Genomic DNA, 22,677 nt, shown 5'->3' on the forward strand with positions numbered 1-22,677 from the left:
ATTTAATAAAATTTGTTTTTATTCAGAATTTAGTTCGTCTTAACATGTACATATAAAAAATAAAAGTTTTATTGTAATCTATTGTACAGTGTCTAATTATTTTGAGTAGAATACAATTTTATCAAATAATGTATCAACGAGATTACATAGAACTGACTTTAATATTTTAATCTTAATACTATGTCAAAAATATTGTAGAATTTTATGAAATAACCCTTTGTATTATAGAAAAAATTAAAACCTGAATTGCATATAATAAAACTTGTAGATTCAAAACTAGTACCAACATTCCATGACACTTGTAATTTTCACTACGTACATTGTACTAAACTTAAAATGCAGAATAACAATATGTATACTATTTAACATATTCAAATATATTTTTATACACATATTCAAATATATATATGCATATCTTTCATTCGTTTTTTGTCATTTTAAAATGACATTTAACATTTTGCATTAAAAATAATTTCTTTTAATTGTTTAGATTGCAAATACATTGAGAAATATGTCTAGTAATTCATTCATAATACTTCATTACCTATCTATTAATTAATAAATAATGTGGAAATAAACACTTATCCATTATATTTTTCTAAAATACATTTTATATTATACTGAAAAATATTATTTTATCTCACAAATGTCAAATTTTGACATTTTCTAAATATCATATTGAGTATTTTAATAATTATCTTATTTACAGAATTAATGATCTTATTAAATCAAAAGATGATTTCCTAATTAAGATGGCAATATAATTATACCTTTTGCAATATTCATATTTTGAATAATGAAGCTAAGAAGTAAATGTAATATAAATAATATATATATATTATTAATTATAAGATATATTATTATAAGATATATATATATATATCTTGTTCTTTGTATATACTTACATATACTTACATTTTTCACAAATATTTATTACAGAACACATCTTTACCCTTAAGATGTTACTTATTTCCTGTGATATTTTTATATTGTTTATATTATACAAACTGTATAAGTTCAAGTGCTTATTCAATGTTACGAGTATATTCTTGATAAACTTTTGTACAAATTCTACAGAATTGTATTTAACAAAAGAACTGAATATTCAATCACTCTAGAACTAATATAACGCAATTTGCAAGAGCTCCAAAATCGAATGAAATTATCACGAATGTTTTATGGTAAATCTAGCATATAGAACATATGTAAAAAATTAAATATTTAGAAAATAGGAAACAGTTTAAGGTATATAACTATACTATTATAGGTACATGATGGAAAAATTGTAAGTATGTTACATTAAAATAAAGGTAACAAACTTTTACAACTTATTTCTCTCGAATTAAATCGAACAGAAAAATGTGTTGATTGAATTTTACACGTGGACTATACAACAATATCAAAAAATGAACATTGTTCAATAAGTTCACTAGAATATAAATCACATTACTGCACAAAAGAAAACATTATATTGTAGCAGTATTTCTCAACTATGAAACTTCTGAGTTTTACCTACTGCTTAAATATTGTCATATTATTTCTTTGCTTTTATAATGGCAAAACTTAAACTTATAATTGCTTATTATTAATAAAAATAAACAATGATGCAAATTGAAATTTGTTTTTTGAACAAATATCGTATAAACATGTAACTTCGAACAATATATATAAATTTTATTTGTCCAAAATTCAAATCTCAATCTAAAAATATAAAAATATAAACAAATTAATATAGTGATGATTGATAAATTAATAATAGTAATATTATATATATAATATAAATACATATTATAATATATATATTATATATATATATATTACATACTCTGTATCATAGAAATATACCAAACAACGTAGAAATTGTCTTGATCAATGTGCATACAATTTGCATTTTATAATGCCATAGGTGTATTATACATTTTTAATATCAATATCTGCATTCAATTTGCTTCTGATGGTGCTGCTGGTAGAACATGAACTTGTTGTGCTTTACTAGCATTGTAAACTTGGCCTGGACTAAAGGGTTCTAGTCTTGAACTAGAAGCTATTTCACTTTTGCGAACCATATCTTTAAAAAGTTAATAGGTGTTAATAATATGAAGTTGTGAAAATGTAAAACGAATTATGCAAATGTATCTTTAATATTTTAAGATTTTTAGTATTGGGATACCTACCACTTTTGGATTCTGGTGCTGGAATATATCGAGACAATCTAACAACGGGTAGGGGTAAATAACCACTAGTTAATGGCATCACGTCCAATGTGACACTTTGTTTCTCTAACACTTCCAAAGACACAATACCAGCAGTACGACCACATACAGCCCACATGGCTTGATCAGCAAGAACTTCATACATTAATTGTGGTGAAGGATTTGGATTTGGACTAGGTAACATACGTGTTACTGTGAGATAAAGATGGCACATGCTACCAGCACGACAAAATTCACCTCCATTTCCAGCTGCTTCAACTTTTGAAGACACTGTAAATAAAGTCTGGAAAATGATATTATAAATAGAAACTCACCTCTTTGAAATATTTTAAAAATAAATTGTATATTTTACATTTCATTATTATTAAATTATTACATAAGTTACAACTCATACTTGTTAAGAAAAAAAAGCCAAAGAAATAATTATATTCTTACCACATAATCTGTAATATCAAAATTGCATCTATAAAGACTGCATGCTTTTTCCATTCTTTGTAAATTATGAATTTGCAGAGGATCCTCATTGGTATTTAAATCGTTCAGATCTTCAGTATCATTGATTGGTATATATTTTACACGAAAATCAGTCTTTATTGGCATCAAAGACTTTTCATCTTTACCAATTTCAAGTTCCCACATAAATGATACATTTATTCCATTACCTATTACTAATCTCTGACCAGCAATAGGATTTAAGCTTTTAAAGTTAACATCTATTGATGTTGCTGTTGTTAATTCTGGCTCAATTAGTTGTAGAAGTTGATTTGTTAATCCTGTTACAATTATTTGAAGAAATTTCCTTTCTTTTGCAGTATGTAGTTTCATATTTGACATGAGTGGTGGACCAAAATGTAAAGGTATGCTTTCCTCCAAACCCCATGGACATTGGATATTCAGCTATAAAAATTTACAATATTAATTTTTTTTAAATTACATATTTCTTTTTTTATATATATTATTTTGATTTCTAAAATAAATGAAAACATACTTTATGTTCCATTGATAAAGAATCTTTCTTTGGTGGTAATTCTGCTAGAACTTTAAACTTTAACCATATTGTTTGAAATGGTTCACAAAATGGCAGTGATATTTCTAGTTCTTTAGACATTGTTTCTTGTGAACCATCGACTTGTATTATCAATCCCCTAGACGTACGTAATTTAAGTTTCATTTCTTTTGTTATTTTTATACTTCCGCTCATAATAACTAATTCTATGCCTTGAATAAGGCCTGCCAATAAGTCTCTACTATATTTCATAGAAATTGTAGGCTGAGTCTTAGCTACTTCATAACATAACCGAGGATTTAAAATAGGTGATAAAAATTCCAATTTTTCCTCAATCACTAATGATATTTGACCAACTTTGTAAAAACCAGGCTGCTCTATACGCCTAGTTAATGTAACCATGTTCATACCTGGTTTCACAATAAAATCATCACATGATAGCGCTTTACTAAAATCACCTTTTGCATTTACTGATGGTTTCCTATGTTTTGTACTATCAGAACGTCTTACAATAGGCTTAGTGTTTCTGTGTAAGACACTAGCTGATCCGAGGCTTTTATCTTCTTTATAATCTAAATATGAATATACTTGTAATTGAAGCAAACTTGGATCAAATGGTCTCATATCTTCTAGAGTACATTTCGATAATAATGGAATTGATGGTTCAGGTGGTAACTTCGAACCCTTTTTTTTATTAGGTAATAGAGGTTTTTGAACTTCTTCAACAGATATAGACGCTTTAGTACATTTTACTTCTCTAGGAAACAAACTTTGTATATATATTTCGATATTGACCACGCAGTCTTGCACTACTTTATCCATCACTTTAACTTCCATACTGAGTACTACAAAAGCACACCCGAGTTCTACAAGTAAAGGTTGTGGTGATGAGATCATTTTCATATACCCGAACATTTCTTCAAAATAAGTATTACGAACAGTAATATGTAATACATCCAAACTGGCAATAGCAGCACATATTTTTGTATATTTTTCAACATCATCCATTCTTTTGTAGCACTGTGCCAATTCGAGTTGAGTTTGTGCTGCTAAGTGCCTCCAGCCTTCATCAGTGTACGTTTTTAAGGCATCCGATAAAAATGCAACAGCTTTTTGATTCTCGCCAAGCTCGCTATAAAATTGTGCTAACTCTTTTCCGATTAATCTGGCTGATCGAATTCGGCCTACATGTTTATAAGTACCCATAGCTAATTCTGCATGTTCAAGATATTGTTTCTTGAATGCCTCTTTAGACGAAAGTGCTTCTTTTAATTTATCGGTAGGTGTTAATTTCCCTTCTATCTGTGGTTCAGAATCTCCCATACCAGCTATTAGGTAAACAACTGTGTGTAGTTGTTCACTAGATGGCTCGCTTCCAGGCATTAAACCACATAATTTTCCTAAGTTTCCCAACTAAAATAAATTAGAATAAAGATTTAACTATCCTAATACTATAAATAATATTATTTACATAATTTCTATTAATATGTCTAGTAACTTACTTTATCCCTAGCAAGAGCCCATAAACTCGCGGTATGTAAAGAACAAAGGTCCAGTTGCTGATTGTTATCAATATTATATGATGATAATTGACAAGCTTGAAGCACTTCTAGCGCACAAAGAAAAGACCAACATTCAATGGATCCTTCAGGTCGCTGAACTTCTAATATACGTAATTCACTTAATGTATTATGAACAAATGATAAGCACCTTTGCGCAACCTAAATTAAAATATCGTTTTATGTTTATATTCATAATGAAATTAAAGCTATGAATATACGAACCTCCCATAGTTTGTTAAGTGATAGTAACATGGCACATTGTCTACTGAATAAATAACTTCTAAGATCTAATAGTGATGCTTTACATTCAGCCAGAAGGTTCCTTAAATGATGATTTGTACCATTACTTAAATTAACACCACCCCAGTTATTTAATGGGGTTTGAAATAAATTTAACCAAATTGGTGTATCTATAAATTTTTAAATAACAGATTAATTTTATAATCTGAAAAAATAGATAATAGAAAAAAAATGAGAATATCATACCTCCTACATTAGAATTAAGCACAAACTGTGTAAAAAGAGCATCCAATTCATCATACTGTACTAATGCTTCATCATATAATCCTAACATTTGTAAAACAAATGCAAGTTCTTCCTGAAAAAGAGAATTGATATATATACAGGATTAAAGCCCAAAAATAGTAATTAATTTCAATCAACTAATAATCAGTTTACCTGCAGTAAGAAATAGTGACAAAAATTCCAGTTTGGGTGATTTCTATTTTCTCTTTGTTCTCTAATAATATCTTCAAAATGAGATAGTCTTTTATCATATGCAGCAAGCATTAAATAACGTATACGGCTAACTAAACTTCTCCATGATTCAGCTGAGCGCATTTCTGATTTTATTGGATTTATTACAGCACAACATCTATATAATACATTAAACATAAGATATAAAAAAGAAATCACATATAAAAATATATTTATCAAATATTCATTGATTAATTATTACTTCACCTATCACCATGCTTAGCAGCAAAGTCACTGCGAATTTTGTCTAAAACTGTTGTCCTAGGTAATAACTTGTTAGTTTTTTTTATGTCATAAGTTTCTACTATAACAATCATCCAATCCTGAATGTGATATTGTGTTAATGTTTTTAACCAGTTATCTATGTCTTCTCTAATACTTGTTTTATAAGTATCTACATCCTGTAATCTCAATATACATAATCAGAAAAGTATGAAACAAATATGTAAGTATAACAAATCTTACTCATGAGATATTTAAATAATTATAATATTAATTTACTTACAGAACATTCAGTCCAATAAATATGAAATATTGGCTGCTTTATCAAATGCCAATCTTTCTCAGTTGGCAAAATATCCTTAGAAAATGGCAAAAATGTTGCTCCAAGTTTGACTTGTTTAATTGGTCTACTAAATGATCTACGCCATTCCACTGTATCAGTAGATATGGCTTGGAATAAACTGTTTTCCAATGTAGAAAATAATTTGTCATCTCCTGCATCTATATTGAAGAAATCATTAAAATACATTAAAGTAACACAAACAAAAATAACTCTTATATATGCTCTTTCTTAAATGTGTTATAATTAAAGTAAAAAATGTATAATATATTTGATAATAATTAACCAGACATAAACTATTGTTCATGAAAAAAAAATTATTATAAAAAGAGAGTTAACCTATTTAAAATAACATATGTTCATTAATGATGAATGCTAATTATTTTAAAAGTCTTAATTATAGCTTAAAAATTATTATTATAAGCTATACAGCTTTAAACATGTATATCATATCATGAACAATCTTAATTAAAAAAAGAAAAAGAAATGTCATATAGATTGACAGTTCATCAAGAGTGCAAATAACAATACTTAACAATAGTGTCACCATACAGAGGTTAAATATATTAATATTTTTGATTAATAAACTTACATGTAACAATTGGCTTAATATCCATAAATGTATTTGATCTACATTCACCACCCAAAGACGACCCCCCATTGCAATTCATTTCTAAAGATTGGCAGTTGCTTCGCGAACTTGCTTTTAATCATTACAACTTTACGTCACTTTTGTTACTTTATACAAAAATTATTTTTTAGTTTATCTTGAAATAAAATATTTAGTGCTTCAATGTTCTCTCTATATTACACAGAGGATGATAGCTTTATTCGTCACTTGAAAATACAGATTCAACATGGTATAATAAATGTAACATTTTATTTAAATCCTTTAGTTAAGTTCCATTGAGGTTGGAATTGAAATCTTCGTTTAACATGTCGTGCAATATCGATAGTCTTGAAGATCTCGATATCTCGTATTCAATAGATATATTGTCTACTGCAATCTTCTGTTCAGTGAAAAGTAATACAATTTGATTCAGTTTATATACGTCATTATACATAACGTCATAATTTAATGCGTAATAACTGACTTGTAATTATTGATTTAAATAATAATTAATTTAAAAACACATAACATTAATTTGTTTTAAGAATTTCCGTCATTCTGAAAATATTATTCCTATAAATGTTAATAAAATAACTCCTAACTATTTCAAATTTTACAATTTGGATAAACAAAGAGGAATGTATCAAAAAAAAATAATTAATAAAGTACCAGGTGATTTACCACCTCCTCCCAAGAAAGAAAGTCAAGGGTACATAGAGGATTTAAGAAACAAACAAAAGTTTGAACTAGAGGAATTATTAGAAAGACAAAATAAAATTCTCAGTAATAAGTAGGTAAGGTCTAAGATATAAACTATACTCTTTATTAAACTACTTTTTGACAAAATATAAATATTTCTGTTTTAGAACATTTGTATTAAAGCTGCCAGACAAAGGAGAAAAGATCAAATCTTTTCGTGATAAAATATTAAAAGAACTAGAACATAAAAATGAAGTTGAGCAAGCAGCTAGTCTTTTGTCAAGATTAAACTTAGCATCTGAAGGTAAAGCTGCTATAAATAAATTAGAGTGGACAGGCAAATATAGTGAAACCAAAGATACTGTCAAAATTGTTGAACTTGATAGCGATGGTGAAGAAGATCCCTTAAAAATATTAGCTCAAGTAAGTTACTTGTGTTAGATTATAGACTATATGCCTTATGAAATATATATATATATATATGTAGATTAGTATTATATATCAATTTTGTATAACAATGTTTATTATTCCCTATTATTAGCCTACAGGATGTGGGGTTCATAAAAAAAAGATTATGCATCTTCCACCGGAGGAAAGTTTAATTAAGCCAGAAGATTTGGCAGAAATAGAATCTTTTAAGACAAAAACTCCTGAGCACATTGCATATATTGTTAATAAAGTTGAACAACCACGAGAAAGCAATGATAAAAAGAGAGAGCCATTCAAGCCATATAGAACAACTAAGTCTGATGTACATGATCCAGAAAAAGAAAAACTGAGAAAACAGAATAAACATTGGGAAGTTACAGCAGCAACTCCACCTCTTATAGTTCATGGTGCTGTAAAAGTCATCAGTTTAAATGAATCTCTTCAGTTGCAAAAGGAACAAACTGAAAAACTTCAAGTAACTAATTTTTATATTTTAAATATTTGTAAAAAATATATGTTACACATAAATTATATTAAAAATTGTAATACTTAGGAGATTCAAGCTAAACACGCAGCTGAAAGATTAGCTGATCAATGTGGCTTACATAACATTGGTCCTCCACCTAAAAATGTAGGTACTTATCGCCTACAAGATGAAAAAGAATCCGATTCTTCTATTTCAGAAGACGAAGAAAATGAAGTGTATGATGATGAAGATAATGATAAAGCAGGAACTGTTGTTTTTACAGTAGATAGTATAGAAAGCTAATTAATTTATCTTGTTTCTCACGTATATTATGTAAATATTTTTATGAATAAATCATATCTTAAGAAACCTATATTATTAGAATTTGTATCTTTTTATATACATAAAAATATATATATAGGGATATATAATCATGATAGTGTCAATTTATAATAATAACAATGTAAAATGTTTATGCAGATTTATTATTTTTACAATTTTTGTATTAATTGTATCCAAAATTATTAATAATTGCTGTGTATGGTGCAGTAGCCTTTGAAACTGTTTGCCCTGCTTGTTTGGTAAGTTTCTGAAATAAGAAAAGAAGCATATAAGAAATAGTTCTTGATATCATTTATATTTGTAATGTTTTTAGATATACCTTAAGCTTATCTCTCTTTTGAACTTCAAGAATTGATCTGACACGTCTCTTGTTTTCCAGTGTACGTACAACAGCCTTATATTTCCATCCAACTTCATGAGATAATCTACCTACATGACAGTACTAAAAAATAACATTGTATTAGTATTATATGTTTCTTAGATGGAATATATTTATATAAATTTTTTTGTTATTTACTCAGTTAAATGTGACATCACGAAGTAAAGAAGTAATTATACTCAGGCGCAAATTACCATACCATCATTGTAAATAATTAAATAATTTACTAAATATAATAAATATATTTTTAAATTAATGTTCTATCTTACCTTCCTACCAGGTTTAAGACACATAACTCTCATAGCACCTGGTACAACAACACGTTTTCTGCGGTCATATGGTGGTGGACAACCTTCATAGACCTTTAACCTTCTGAGAGCATCCTTTCCCCTTTGTGTTTTGTGTGGAATCATTCCTATAAATTCAATTACATTTTTATTTATATAATATACTGTAAAACATATGCAAGGTTGTTTAATTATTTATAAATTAATAATCTCATATAAATGTTTTTTTCATGATACCATCAAATAATGTAGGTAATATATACATAATCATCGATTAATATAAAGTATAAAATTCCATGTAAATAAGTAATATTTCAACATACCACGAACTGTTTTCCAAAGTATTTTACTAGGAGCACGGAAATGAAAAGGTCCACGAGCTGGATTTACATTACATCTCTTACGTAAAAATGACATAAATTTCAGCTTATTCCTGAAATAAAAAGTTATATGAAAAACACTGGAATAATTATACGTGAAAATACTTAAAAGAAAGAATATATATATATATATATCACGAATACTTAATTATAATATTACTAACCTGAAGAAATTACCAGAAATATTAAGTTGTTCACTACGAACAACAATTACTTTATTACCTTGTAGGATCGTTTTGGCAATAATAGCTGCCAAACGACCAAGTAAATGGCCACGGCCATCAATTAATATTGGCTGAAAACATAATTACGACAATTAATATCTTTTTTGTTCCATATTAAAGCGTTATATAAAACAAATATTTACAACAACGAATTTTCGGTTTTACTAAAGATTTGAATTGCATAAATATATGTACGATTACCAATAACAAATAACACGTGTCAATTGACAGATTTAAAAGTAAAATAATTATTTCTAAGATATCGTATAATTAATGTATGTATGTACTATTTTCATACCAAAAAATAATCACATAAAGAACTTGCATCACTGTTTGAGGAAATATAGCAAATGATATTGCAAGAAAACACGTGTACATGAATTCAGAAAAGGATACAAAGAATATATTTCTAGAAAAAGTAATATCAAGTGGGGGAAAAAGGTATTTCTTAATTTCTGTGTGTAGTGTACAGATTAGAAGAAATATATTGTGTAATTTAAACTACTCTTAAGGAGTTAAAACATTAAATAAAACACACATACCTTATTACTGAAGCCAGTCATTTTGTTAGAGTACCGGAAAAGGATTCATGAACATTACGAAGTATGCGACCTCTTACCGGAAGATATTCTGATGATATTGTCAGGGCATCCAACATTATATCTTTTTTCCTAAATGAAAGTATAAACATAATTCGTTATTAAAATATTGATACAACTTTTATTATTTTATATCGTATTATATTTCATAATCATTTTATTTGAAAAAAATTTCTATCTATAACATCTTAATAATATAGTAATTATATTAATTTATTATATTACATTACATTATTGGTGAAATATTTTTCAGAAATTATAACATTTGCATATAATTTTTTATAAATTAAGGAAACGTTTTTTTTATTAAAACATATTGCAATAATATTAAAAAATAACATTAATTTTTCTATATAAGATTTAGAAAATTACCGATTTAACCAAAAAAAGCATGCAAAACTGCCATCTGGTGTCAAAATAAAAGTTTATGTTCAAGTTTGTAATTAATGAAATTAGGATTTAAAAAACAGGTATTTAAATAAATGAGGAACAAATATGAAACAATTTAATATTTTTTTATTGGTGACGGTGGGTTTCGATAAACTAAGTATGCAACAGAGTACATTGATTTCACAACTAAAGTTTTAAATTTTACATAAATCGAAAATTTCGGTGTCAAGTTTTGTTATTTAACAATATTTATGTACACGAAAGTATATTAATTCTGAAGACTAAGATACGAAACGCGTTAATAGTAATGTAATTAAATGATCAAAGTTAAGATTGGTATTAAATTATGATATAACCAGATATTTGACTTCTTGAGTCCACATGATATGACTCCTTCTCTTCAAGGCGTTATTAAAAAAATATCCGTTATATTTCTAATTATTATTATTTATATCATTTTATGTTTAATATTCTTAAGCTAATATCACAATGGCCCGAGACAGTCAAGACTTCCAATATTTGTGCACATATTCTTATACTATGTTAGTTTGCCGGTTGCATAACTGCCTTGAAAAACTTGTATCCTATTGTATAGTAAGTGAAATAACTTTTATGCTATATAAATCTGAAAAATGTCTATTTCTATATATGAAAAATTCCTAAAATCGCACGAGCATTGGTTCTTAATTTTCTAACGGACATACAAATTACATGTAAAAACTTTCTACTTCATACTACAGATCATATAAAGCACATATTTGTTTTACGCAACTTTAAAAAAAATTGCAATCGTTTTACAGTGTGTATTTATATTTACAAATAATATATTTTAAGTATAGTTGCAAAAAGCGAAAACAGTGCCGTTATTAAATTAATGAAATTGAAAGGTATTTAATTTTTGTGATTATTCTTTTAAACAACAAAAGAATTTTATCTATGTTCTTTAAATAAATAATCATATATGTAAAGGCACTGCCTCATTTAATGTAATTTACACAATATGGATGGTAAGTACAATTCTTTCTTCAATGTACAAACACTTGATTTAATTTATGAATATTAAAAGTATGCACACAATAAAAAAATAATATTCCACATATATGTTCAATTTGAAATCAATTTTGGATGAAACCAATTTTATTTTATCTTAGGACATATTAGAGAAAATATTATCTTATTAGAAAAATGTACAAATATGCAAATACTAAATTCATTAACTAAATGTCAGTGTTATTAAAAAGATTTACAATATAATTTCATTTGTGTAATCAAATATAAACATAAACACTGATACAGATTAGTTTTATCAATTGCATGTAGAAGATAATGCCTTTTTTTTGACTGTTTAAGATCTTAGCATGAAAGTAGTTTTTCATTTGTCAATTGACTTTTCTCAAAAAAGCAGAAGTTGAAATTATTAAGCTAACCTTAAAGTTATGTTCCCCGAACAAGATAGGTATTTTTTTTATATTATTCCAGGTACACTAACATATGTTCAATAATGTAATATAAACTTTATCATACATTCTATTTTTTGCTGTCATTATTGTATATAAATTCAGGATTTGTAAAGAACACTCTTCCATTAATATTTTTAAACAACATATTATCAATAACAGTTGCAAAAATAATTGTATAACTATTTAATCGTTATTCCATTCTAGGTATTGGGAATGATGCGTAAGTTAAAACTACAATAAATATTTTATATTCAAATAACCAGTAATATCATAAAATTTGGAAAAGTGTATAAAAAATATGTTGATCAAACAAACGAATATTATAGAATGATTACACTGTTTCCGCTTGCTATTAAATCTGTCTTATGCACCGCTAATTGATTATATATCTAAACATGAAAAAATAACATTACCAATGTGCTTCATAATAATGGAAGTACTTTGTAGCAGTGTTTATGATGAATTGCTATGACAATCTCAAGTGTTTATACGTACAGCCTATCTAGAATCTTATCTTAAACTTTTCAGACAATATATCCTGGCATACACAAGTTTAGTGTAATGCTATAATACGGATACAGTCAAGTGTTTATACAGTCGAGTGTTTCAGAATAAACATTATCAAATAACATTTAAAATTTTTACATTATTCTTAAACATTTGTAAGAGTTAGTTGAAAAATCATAATTTACACTTTTATTACTAGTATGAAAGATGCTGTTAGGGTGAATCTAACAGAAAAGCCCGTGCACGTTCCGTCATTTTGCGCACACGTCCTCTACTACTTATACTAATACGTGGTACATTTTCAGGTTCAGGACTTTCATCACTTTCTTCTGCATAATATCGACGCTTAATTTTACGCCGATTTCTAACTGGCATCGTATTGCTCTCATCACTTTCTTCATTATAGCGAGGTCGTTTTCCAGTTCTTCTTGAATTTTGTACAGTTTCTTGATTTTGTATTTCTCTTGTTCCACGAATTCTTCTTTGAGATCTTGATACAAAACCTTTATCTGATTCTTCACTATCTGAATCCTGATTATTAATTTCATTTTGAGACTGTTCTTCTTCTTCTTCTTCATCCTCTTCTTCCTCTTCCTCTTCTTCCTCACTCTGACTTTCAATATTATTTCTTCCACTTTTTGTCGTGTTCTTCAAACTTTCATTATGTTCGGGTGTAGATGCTAATTTTCGTGATCTCGTTCTGCTTCTATTAATAACTTCCTCTTCACTTTCTTCATCTGATAATTCATTTGCAGAAAACGCTTCATCCTCCTCATACTTATCATTCTTTGAGTTTTCGTAAAAGTTTAGCTTTGACTTCGACTTTACTTGTTTACTATTTCTGGTATTTTTCGCACGATTTTTCCGAGTTTGTTTTCCACGTCCACTGGGTGTATATACTTCCCCAGAATCACTATCAGCACTAACACTGGGTACCGTTTTTCTAGCTCGTGTCCTTCTTACAGGTACACTACCACTACTTTCACTTTCTGTGGAAGCTTCTGAGTCACTGGCTTCGCTTCCACTTTCTTTTGGTTTTTTAGGTACTGCAGATCTAGATATCCGAAGTTTTAGCGTAGGTCGCGTTGCAGTAGCAGAACGTTTCGTATGTCCATTTGTCATACGTGATGGCCCTATAAAATAAAAAAATGTTAATCAGTGTTTTCTTTTCTTTTTACACAGCTATGTGATTAATCTTTATTACTTTATAATATATTTATTATAATTTTATTATCATTATTTTATTCTTATTATTATCATATAAATCAAATTATTAATATCTATTCACATGTTCTCACTCTACTCTCTGATAACATTCTATGTATTTATATATGTGTATGTGTATACTACAAAAACAATATATATATATATATATATATATACCTGGTGCACACATGTTAGAATTATTCTTTTCCATTTCATCTAAATCATCATCCTCACTATTTATCTCATCATCATCATCCGAACAAGCAGATTTTGATTTTGAAGGTGCTACATATCATATCAATTGGTTAAAATTTTCTCTAAATTTATCTAATTTATTTTATCAAATATTTTTAACTTATATAATGAAAGCATACCAGTGCCATTTGTTAACCGAACTTTGCCCCTTTTAGCTTTCCCTTTTGTATTTTTTGCATTATTATTGCGTCTTCTTGCAGATTTCCAGTTTGAAATAATTCTTCCCATATGCTCTTCAAACATGGCTGATAATCTTATTGTCATTGAATATATCTAGAATAAAGATTGTACCATTATCTTGTATAATACTTGTAATATTCTTTACATAGTACTGTAATAAGTATGGCATACCCTTGATCGTTTGTTAGTATTATAATTTCTACTATTTGTAAATATTAACCGCATATCTTTGGCAAATTCTATAGGAGTTTCATAATTTCCTCCTAATAAATCCTCTTTTACCGTACGTAAATCCATTGGTGTATCTATAATTTGATGATAATCTGGGTGCTCTAATCTATCAACTGGTTCTCTATAAAAAATCAAATAAAATTTATTACAAAAGTTATCCGTCTCATACCCGTAATATATATATATATTATGCATACCAATATACTAATATTAATTTATTTTACCTGAAAGGAATAGAATCTTCACATTGCCATAACGTTTCTAATAATTGACGACATGCTACTTTCCAATCAGCTGATGCTTCTTGTGAACGTAAATTTCTGCTCGAGGTTGCTCTCTGAGTGCTAGTTGAAGGTCTATCCTTTGCATCTTCTACATCAACTTCTGATTCAGAAGAATGGTATGTATCAACCAGTTGGTGATAAACAGCCGGTACGTCTAATTCTGTAGTTTCTCTGTATAAATGGAAAATAATACATTTTTATTAATTATATCTTGATAAAGTTAAAATAAAATAAAAAAGATATGTAAATGATCTTAAATTTTGTGAATAAATAAACTAGACCTTACTTTATAATACGTAGACATAGGTCGGTAACTATTCTTGCATGCTTTACTATTTGACTATGTGGTTCATTAAATTGTTCTGCATTTGTTGCTAAGTATCTGACATCAAACTGTGCGGATGTTATTCTTCGATAAAAATGGTTTTCAAAACGAGCTTTTATGGTTGTTAAATCAATAGGATATTCCACAACAAATGCATACGAAGGATATGCATTGAGATCAACAGGTGCCATAAAAGGTTCTGCAATTGCAAGGCTCATCACTTGATCTAGTCCACGTATAATTCTACGGCATGTCGCTTCTCTATCTCCCATTGGCCATTCCTCGGCATGAGGTTGATATAGTATTGTACGTATCTCTTCTTGAAGCACAGGAACTGCACCTCCAAGTACTACTGGAAGTCCTGTAATACATAACACATTATACAAGGTATTAATATCAATAAAATGAATGCTTATATTCACACTGTGAATAAATTAAGATTTTATATTTTTCCAAAGTTTACCAGTTACTTTTCCCAATATTCTCCAAAAAATTTTTAATTGTTAAAACATTTGAACACACACATACTATTTTCATCAATTGGTTCAAGATCCCAAGGACTCATTCTCTCATATTCGCCGTTATCCCATCTGACACGGAAACACATGAAAAACGATTCTGGAAAATCTTCGTCTAAAGGTTCCATTGATTGTATTTGACCCATCCACCATCCGTCATCAATCATGCAACGAAATCGGTCTCCTTCAGACCAACTACGTGCCAAAGCTGTGTCAAATGTTTGACGTAAAACTAAAAAATCTAACACATCAGCCATATCGTGATATTTAATAGTAAAATTTTCTCCTGTTAATTTTCCATATTCATCCATTAATGCCAATTTTAAACAGCATAGTCGAGGTGGACGTATTTCATACTTTATACCTACTACTTTTACAAATTCCTGTGCCTGCAGAATATCGAATGTTTTTCTAAGTAACTAATACTAATATTCACAAAGTAAATTGAGAGAAAAAAATCTTACTCTTATATTGACTTTATTCCATGGTTCACATCGTGGACCAAGTTCATATACTTTTTTATTCCTAACAGCATCTAAGTAGAATTGATGACCTTGTCGAAAATATACTATTTCATCACCCATTTGAGGATAATATGGAGCTTTCCTTGGTATTATTTCGGTAAGCCATTCTGAAGGTCTAAAAACTTCTGGGATATCATCAATGCCAGTAGACAACGGAATATCCTTTGAATAAAAAGAAAATTTCGAAAGATAGAAAATAATAAATTTATTTACAAAGAACGTTTTTTACCTACCTTCTTTCTAGGACGTCTATTACGCCTTCTGTCCATATCACTTGGTGGTGTAAGAGATCGTTTTTTTACAGGTTTGCGTTTACTTCGCTTTGGTGGTTCTAAATTTAAACCATGATCTGCAATCCAATCTGAATATTCAGTACTAGACTCTGATGTTGAACTATCAGAACACAAATCTTCTTCATGAGCAGTAGAATCATTACTATTACTACTGGCTGAACTTCCTGTTGTTGCCGCATTATCGGGATTCTGTAAAGATTTACTAATTATTAAGTACATACGAATTATTAATTTGAATTAAAATTGTATAAAAAATACCTCGAACTCATCATCTTCTTGTTCTTCACTACGCGTAGCTCTAGTTCTATATCCATGTCTAGTTGTTCTATTGCGTTTTCGATTTGCTATTCGACTACCTATATTACCTTCGGTATTGGCAGTATTTGATACTGGTTGTGGTCTTTTTCGCATTTCGCGTTTCAAATTTTCAAGTTCCATTTCTGCTGTTGCATGTCTATAAACATTATATCCTTATTTATGAATTTAAACTACTTATAGATATATTCGTGAAGAAGGAAGTAATTTATAATACAAAACATACAAAGTTTTAAATTGTGTTTCTCTAATAGCTGGATTCATGGGTCGAGCAAGAATAGGCTTATTCCAAGGTGTAGTATTATCTCTTTGCCAATTACCACTACTTTGTCGTACACCTTCAACATCTCCAACTCTTCTTAAACCAGACCTGCTTCCTCGCGGACTAGCCATTTGACGAACTGGTTGCTCTGCTGCATTTTCTTCTCTTTCATCAGCTGCATTTTCTGCATCAGCATTAATATTTTGTCTTTGTGCAAGCGCTTCAATTAACTGGTCAATATTGGACCGTGGTTCTTGAGCTGGAAGTCCTTCTATAACTTCTTGCATCCCTATAAAATAAAATATACATCTTTTAAAGTTTCAAGAAATATCAGATTCTACATAAAATAAACAATAATAAACAGTGTAGCGGTACTCGACATCAAACTAAGGTCCGGACGACGGACGACGGAGCAGTGGTTAACAATATTCGTTACGAACGTTTCAGACCAGGTTCAAATCCCGGCACACGTAGTCCGATTTTTTCTCCACGATTCCTAACTGAGAACACAGCGACCCATACGTCAGGAGCAGCACTATCACCACCACTGCCTATACCCACCTTAAATTGGTGACCCGACGTGATGATCTACAGTGAAAAGAGGTGACGACCGTGATAGCGCCACCGAGACTTCGATCACCGTGAATCTAAGAGTGTGAAAACGGAGGCCTACTACGACCCCGCGGCGACCATACGCTGAAATGCACGCACCATACTGACAGGTATCCACCGCCACATCGAAGACATCGCGCAACATCTGCACGGATTTGACAACAAGCGGCCGACGCTGTACCCCGCATCGAAACGACAAATCTGCAGATGCCGAACTCTCGCAACTGCGCACGGCAAAAACGACGAGCGAAGTCGTACGACCATGTGTACAACAAAGAAGAAAACGTTATCACTAGTAAGGGGGGCGGGGTACTGTAGCGGCACTCGACAGCAAACTAAGACCCTAAGGTTACGAACGTTTCAGACCAGGTTTAAATCCCGGCACACGTAGTCCGATTTTTTCTCCACGATTCCTAACTGAGAAGAAGGCGACCTATATGCCAGGAGCAGCACTATCACCGACCTACTATTCACCTGAACAGAAATAATTTATGTACCTCCAGCACCTACTGCAATATTTGGTACTAATTGTTCTCCTCTACAGTTTTCTCTCCCAGGAACCAATCTTTGCAAAGCTGGAGGATAAGGATTTCCATCAACATCTACTAAAAATGGTGGAGGCATTAAATGAGGTGCAGTTTGTGTTTGTTCATCCAAAACGTAATTATTTGCATCTCGTATTAAGGGTCTATAATCCGTATGGAAAAATAATTCTTTAGGTACCTATAGAAATATAAAATAGAGAATATACATTTCTAATATGTTAATAGATATAACAATTATATAAAATCAAATGTACTTACTATTTTAAGTTTTTCTACACCAGATCCAAACCCATATATTAAAAGATGTCCATGAGAATCTGTTGCTGCTAACATTGTTCCATCTGGAGACCACTTTGCATCAAAAACAGCACCATTACCTTGCCCTTCAATAAAATTTTGAAAGCATGCTATCGGTTCTGTGTTCAGAACATCCCAAATTATAAGTTGTCCGTCATGTCCAGCACTTAATATAACACGCGGATCTATGGGATGAGATTCTAACACAAAAACTTCATCTTTATGTCCACGTAAAATTTTCACCAGTTCACCTGATTTTGCATTCCATACTTTAAGACAACTATCATTTACAGCTGTAATAACCCATTCATCACTTACATCCCAACTAACCATAGTCACCTTAGCCTTTTTGTTAGAATCATCTTCTGTTTCTGATTCTCTAGAAATTATAAGAGCAAAATAATATTTGGTCATTAATATTATACAGAAAAACATTCATAAAAGATATTTATAATACTTTAATTACCCAGGAAGTTTTGTAGTCATCAACAAACGTTTGTATATCCATTGTTGTTGTTCAAAATGCCAAACATTTGCAGTACCATCTTTAGAACCCGAAATAAATTTTAAACCATTATGTGCCCATTGAATACTATCAACTGTATCAGAATGTGCTTCCACCTCTAAAACTCTACATGGACCATCATCTCCTAACATTGCATACACTCTAACATGATGATCTGCAGAACCAGCGGCCATAAATGCACCACCAGGACTAAATGACGCACATATCATTTGTGCTTGACCAGGCCGCATTTTTTCATGGTATTGAATTGGTTTTGGCCTAAAAAAAAAAAGGATATGATGTTATTTTTCATTATGTACGGGATATAAATATTATTGAAACTTACTGAAAAACTGCTCTTTCATTGCCTTTTTTTGTATGAGACCAGAAAGCAACAGATCCATCTGTACTTGTAGAAACTAAATAATATACGCCATTACAAGATATAGGACAAAAATTTACAGATGTAATCATACCAGAGTGTCCAGATAGAACTGCAATCTGATAAAAAGTAATAAAAATGAATTTAACAAAATCAGTCTATACAATAACATTAATTAATATTCTAATCAACTTACAGGAGACATTGTTTGAAAACACCAAACTCTTAATATTCGATCTAGGCTACCAGCAGCAAGTAAAGTGTTATCAAAATTTACTGCAATATCCATAATTTCAGCAGATGCTCCTCGAAAAGTTGCTAATAATCGCCCATCAATAGAACTCCATACTTTAACAAGTAAATCATCTGCACCGGTTATTATATATTTCCCAGTGCGATCAAAAAGAACACAATATACTGCAGATAAATGTCCTAATGTGTGTCTATACAACTGCATTTTATTGTAAAACTTTGTTGGTATTGCCTCTCGTCGAGCTAAAGGCCCTGAATTCTCCCTTCCCTGAAGTACATGTACTATATAAAAAAGAAGTAACATAACAATAAAATGCTTTATGTACTGAAAAAAATGGTTGATATTAGCAACATTTATGTAACAAATCTAAACAAATAAATATTTGATTTACCTATATTAGGCACTGATAAACTATAAGGTGAAGCCAAAAATGGTTTTCCACCTAGTCTGCCAGAATATGAAATAATGCCATGCACTTGACGTTGGACATCTACAATAAATTTAAGATATTCATGCCAAAAGTCAAATAATTTCAATAATTACTTAAACATATTTATATCTTTTACTTTACCTTCGTGTGTACGTAACAAAGATTGTCTGCCAGCTCCTAGAAGAGATATTGCTCCTGGTATGCATGGCGGTACCTCTTTTTCCAATACTGGTCCAATTCTGGCACATATTTGTAATAAATGATTTGATCCAATATGAGAATATTTCTTTTCCTAAAATATTAGAATGTTTTTAAAACTATCTTTGCATATCCTATTTTATAATATAATATCATTACAAATATATACGATCATACAATATAATACAATCATTATATGTATTTTAGAATATCCAAATATTTAGATCACAGATATTATATATACGAAGAGAAAGATGATAATTAAGTTTTGCAATAAAACTAGTTCGCACTATTAATTGAATTTTAAGTAATCTAAAGTAGTTCCTATTTGTAACCAATCAGAAGACAAACAAGCAAACGCAACCAATCCGAAAAGCCCACTCGTCACACGATACTAGTTTCTATAAATAAGGTCTGAGTATGAGATATATTCATTGATCAGTGCATGCAAGATGGCCGGAAGTTAATGCTTATTGGTTGAAAGCAATATGGTGGGAGAATCTTGTGCAACAGCAACATAGGATCAGAGAAGTGGAGGAGGAAGAAGGGTTGAGGAGTGGGACAGAAAAGGGGTAGCACCCTATTAGGGGTACTTGATACATTGGCATTTGACTAGCTTACGACGTAACAAAAATTTATCATAATGTTATTTCGAAAAATAACCTATTTATTTCATCATATATGATGAATTATTATACAGAAAATAAAATTCCTTCCTGAAATATTAATCTTACTTACCAACTCTTCAAAGGTTTGATTATGTACATGCCCTCCCCAATCTAGTCTTTGCGGTAAAACCTATAAAAAAATTAAAAAATCATAAAAATAAGTCGATCGATCGATCGATCACACTCGAGATAAAATTGTGCCAATTTGTCGAACGTCAAGGTCGCCGACCTTGAAATTCTAATGTTTTGACAAGCAGAAACCACGTGCAAACCATGTGGAGCCGATGGGTATGTATAGTGTCACCCCGGCAAAACGTCAACTCAGACCAATCGTCTTACCTTAGCTCGCTCCAATTCACGCTTCAACACCTAGAACGTACGTTGTTCATCATAATATGTTATAACGAAATTTCATGGATTTTAATTCAATAATACTTACGTCTGCTGCTTCGCGACAAGGTCCCGCCGCTAAGAATTTAGCAATTAGGAAGTACAACTCTGTAAGAAAGAACGCTGTTTAGGAATGAACCGCACGCCTCGCTTCGTTGCGGATAGTAAGGGCGCTTATCGCTCCCATTCTTTACCTGGTGCTATTGCAGTCTCGTTCTTCGTTACGCTGCCCTCCATTTCGCCTGATCAATCGTTTATTATTCACTCACAGAGAAAGAGAAACATTTGCTTTTTAGGGTCATAGCGCGGTAGTAACCATTTCAGATTTCATTTTCTCTTGCGAGGTCTCGACCGCGAGACGCACACGCACGCTCACCTCCTCAACGGAAAGTAGTCCCCCCCTCTACCCGATTGTCGACACAACGTACCATATTATTCAGGAACGTAACTTGTTTCCCAAAACCCTGTATAATTTTATTTTCATTTGAACCGCTTTAGGATAACGAAACACTTTTCTCTTCTCTTTCACATTTCAATAAAGAGTGAAATTAGATAAGTAATTTTCACGTTACTATCATAGACCTTAATTTGATATGTTCGAAGTTTTCATTACGATAAAACGCATTTATGGATGATATCTGCACCATGTAACGCGGTTTATTTGAAATTAAAAATACAGTGACGGTAACCGCAATTGTAAGAAATATAAAAAAAAGCAGACAATCTTGATTTAAAGGTAATATAAACTAAAGTAGGTTATCAAATGAAGTTTGTTATCGTTGTTGTTATTATATGTTGATAAATATGAATTAATTATTATTAATTATAGGCTTTGGTAGAGGAATGGAAAGAAATTTTTACTTAAAACACAATTTTCATAATTCTACAGCGATTCGAGTTAAACAATAAATAATGACCATGAAAACTGCTGTTAATAAAAGGATGATAATGTCCTTATATAATTCTTACTGTGTTTTATTTAAATTTTGTATACTGCTGTAGTACATGAACGTGTTAAATTAATTTTTTAATTTTAATCATATCACTACTTTAATACTATGATAATATTTTTGCACTTATTTTGTAATATGATATAACAGAAATTTTCATGCATTATGAAATCGAATTGTGCT

The 22,677-nt window shown here is 30.1% G+C and overlaps 5 protein-coding genes across 8 annotated transcripts in view; 2 read left to right on the forward strand and 3 right to left on the reverse strand.

The window, feature by feature from the left end:
- Nop10 (Nop10 ribonucleoprotein) overlaps positions 1-22,677 on the forward strand; it is a 144,677-nt gene that overhangs the window by 884 nt on the left and 121,116 nt on the right. The gene's annotated exons all lie outside the window — the stretch shown is intronic.
- Sidl (SIDL trafficking protein particle complex subunit 10) lies at positions 2-7,022 on the reverse strand. 3 transcript variants are annotated; one of them, XM_072004977.1, is made up of 11 exons: positions 6,692-7,017; positions 6,043-6,260; positions 5,745-5,938; positions 5,460-5,655; positions 5,268-5,379; positions 5,004-5,191; positions 4,722-4,940; positions 3,202-4,632; positions 2,649-3,110; positions 2,175-2,496; positions 2-2,068 (listed from the first exon to the last, which is right to left on the reverse strand). In XM_072004977.1, the coding sequence occupies exons 1-11, from the start codon at positions 6,768-6,770 to the stop codon at positions 1,941-1,943; spliced, it is 3,549 nt and encodes a 1,182-aa protein (XP_071861078.1). In that variant the 5' UTR covers positions 6,771-7,017; the 3' UTR covers positions 2-1,940. The 3 variants fall into 3 exon arrangements, with proteins under 3 accessions (XP_071861078.1, XP_071861080.1, XP_071861079.1); XM_072004979.1 differs by lacking the exon at positions 6,692-7,017 and having other exon boundaries at positions 5,745-5,945; positions 6,043-6,183; XM_072004978.1 differs by lacking the exon at positions 2-2,068 and having other exon boundaries at positions 2,271-2,483; positions 6,692-7,022.
- Positions 7,167-8,614, forward strand: Polr2m (RNA polymerase II subunit M). The gene is made up of 4 exons (XM_072004987.1): positions 7,167-7,499; positions 7,576-7,831; positions 7,950-8,312; positions 8,391-8,614. The coding sequence occupies exons 1-4, from the start codon at positions 7,348-7,350 to the stop codon at positions 8,604-8,606; spliced, it is 987 nt and encodes a 328-aa protein (XP_071861088.1). The 5' UTR covers positions 7,167-7,347; the 3' UTR covers positions 8,607-8,614.
- Rpl13a (ribosomal protein L13A) lies at positions 8,768-10,577 on the reverse strand. The gene is made up of 6 exons (XM_072004992.1): positions 10,458-10,577; positions 9,856-9,986; positions 9,635-9,744; positions 9,294-9,439; positions 8,965-9,087; positions 8,768-8,892 (listed from the first exon to the last, which is right to left on the reverse strand). Exons 1-6 carry the CDS (start codon positions 10,476-10,478, stop codon positions 8,809-8,811), a joined length of 615 nt encoding a protein of 204 aa, XP_071861093.1. The 5' UTR covers positions 10,479-10,577; the 3' UTR covers positions 8,768-8,808.
- Brwd3 (bromodomain and WD repeat-containing protein) lies at positions 11,013-22,413 on the reverse strand. 2 transcript variants are annotated; one of them, XM_072004975.1, is made up of 22 exons: positions 21,739-22,413; positions 21,594-21,652; positions 21,494-21,523; positions 21,225-21,284; positions 20,430-20,580; positions 20,250-20,348; positions 19,802-20,139; positions 19,570-19,724; positions 19,185-19,502; positions 18,680-19,097; positions 18,374-18,599; positions 17,229-17,553; positions 16,946-17,141; positions 16,628-16,876; positions 16,335-16,556; positions 15,881-16,259; positions 15,314-15,713; positions 14,968-15,198; positions 14,684-14,864; positions 14,452-14,605; positions 14,255-14,362; positions 11,013-14,004 (listed from the first exon to the last, which is right to left on the reverse strand). In XM_072004975.1, the coding sequence occupies exons 1-22, from the start codon at positions 21,779-21,781 to the stop codon at positions 13,085-13,087; spliced, it is 5,262 nt and encodes a 1,753-aa protein (XP_071861076.1). In that variant the 5' UTR covers positions 21,782-22,413; the 3' UTR covers positions 11,013-13,084. The 2 variants fall into 2 exon arrangements, with proteins under 2 accessions (XP_071861076.1, XP_071861077.1); XM_072004976.1 differs by lacking the exons at positions 21,225-21,284; positions 21,494-21,523; positions 21,594-21,652; positions 21,739-22,413 and adding an exon at positions 20,656-20,694.

The sequence above is a fragment of the Bombus fervidus genome, chromosome 6 (assembly GCF_041682495.2).
Source record: "Bombus fervidus isolate BK054 chromosome 6, iyBomFerv1, whole genome shotgun sequence".
In the NCBI taxonomy this organism is placed as follows: Eukaryota; Metazoa; Arthropoda; class Insecta; order Hymenoptera; family Apidae; genus Bombus; species Bombus fervidus.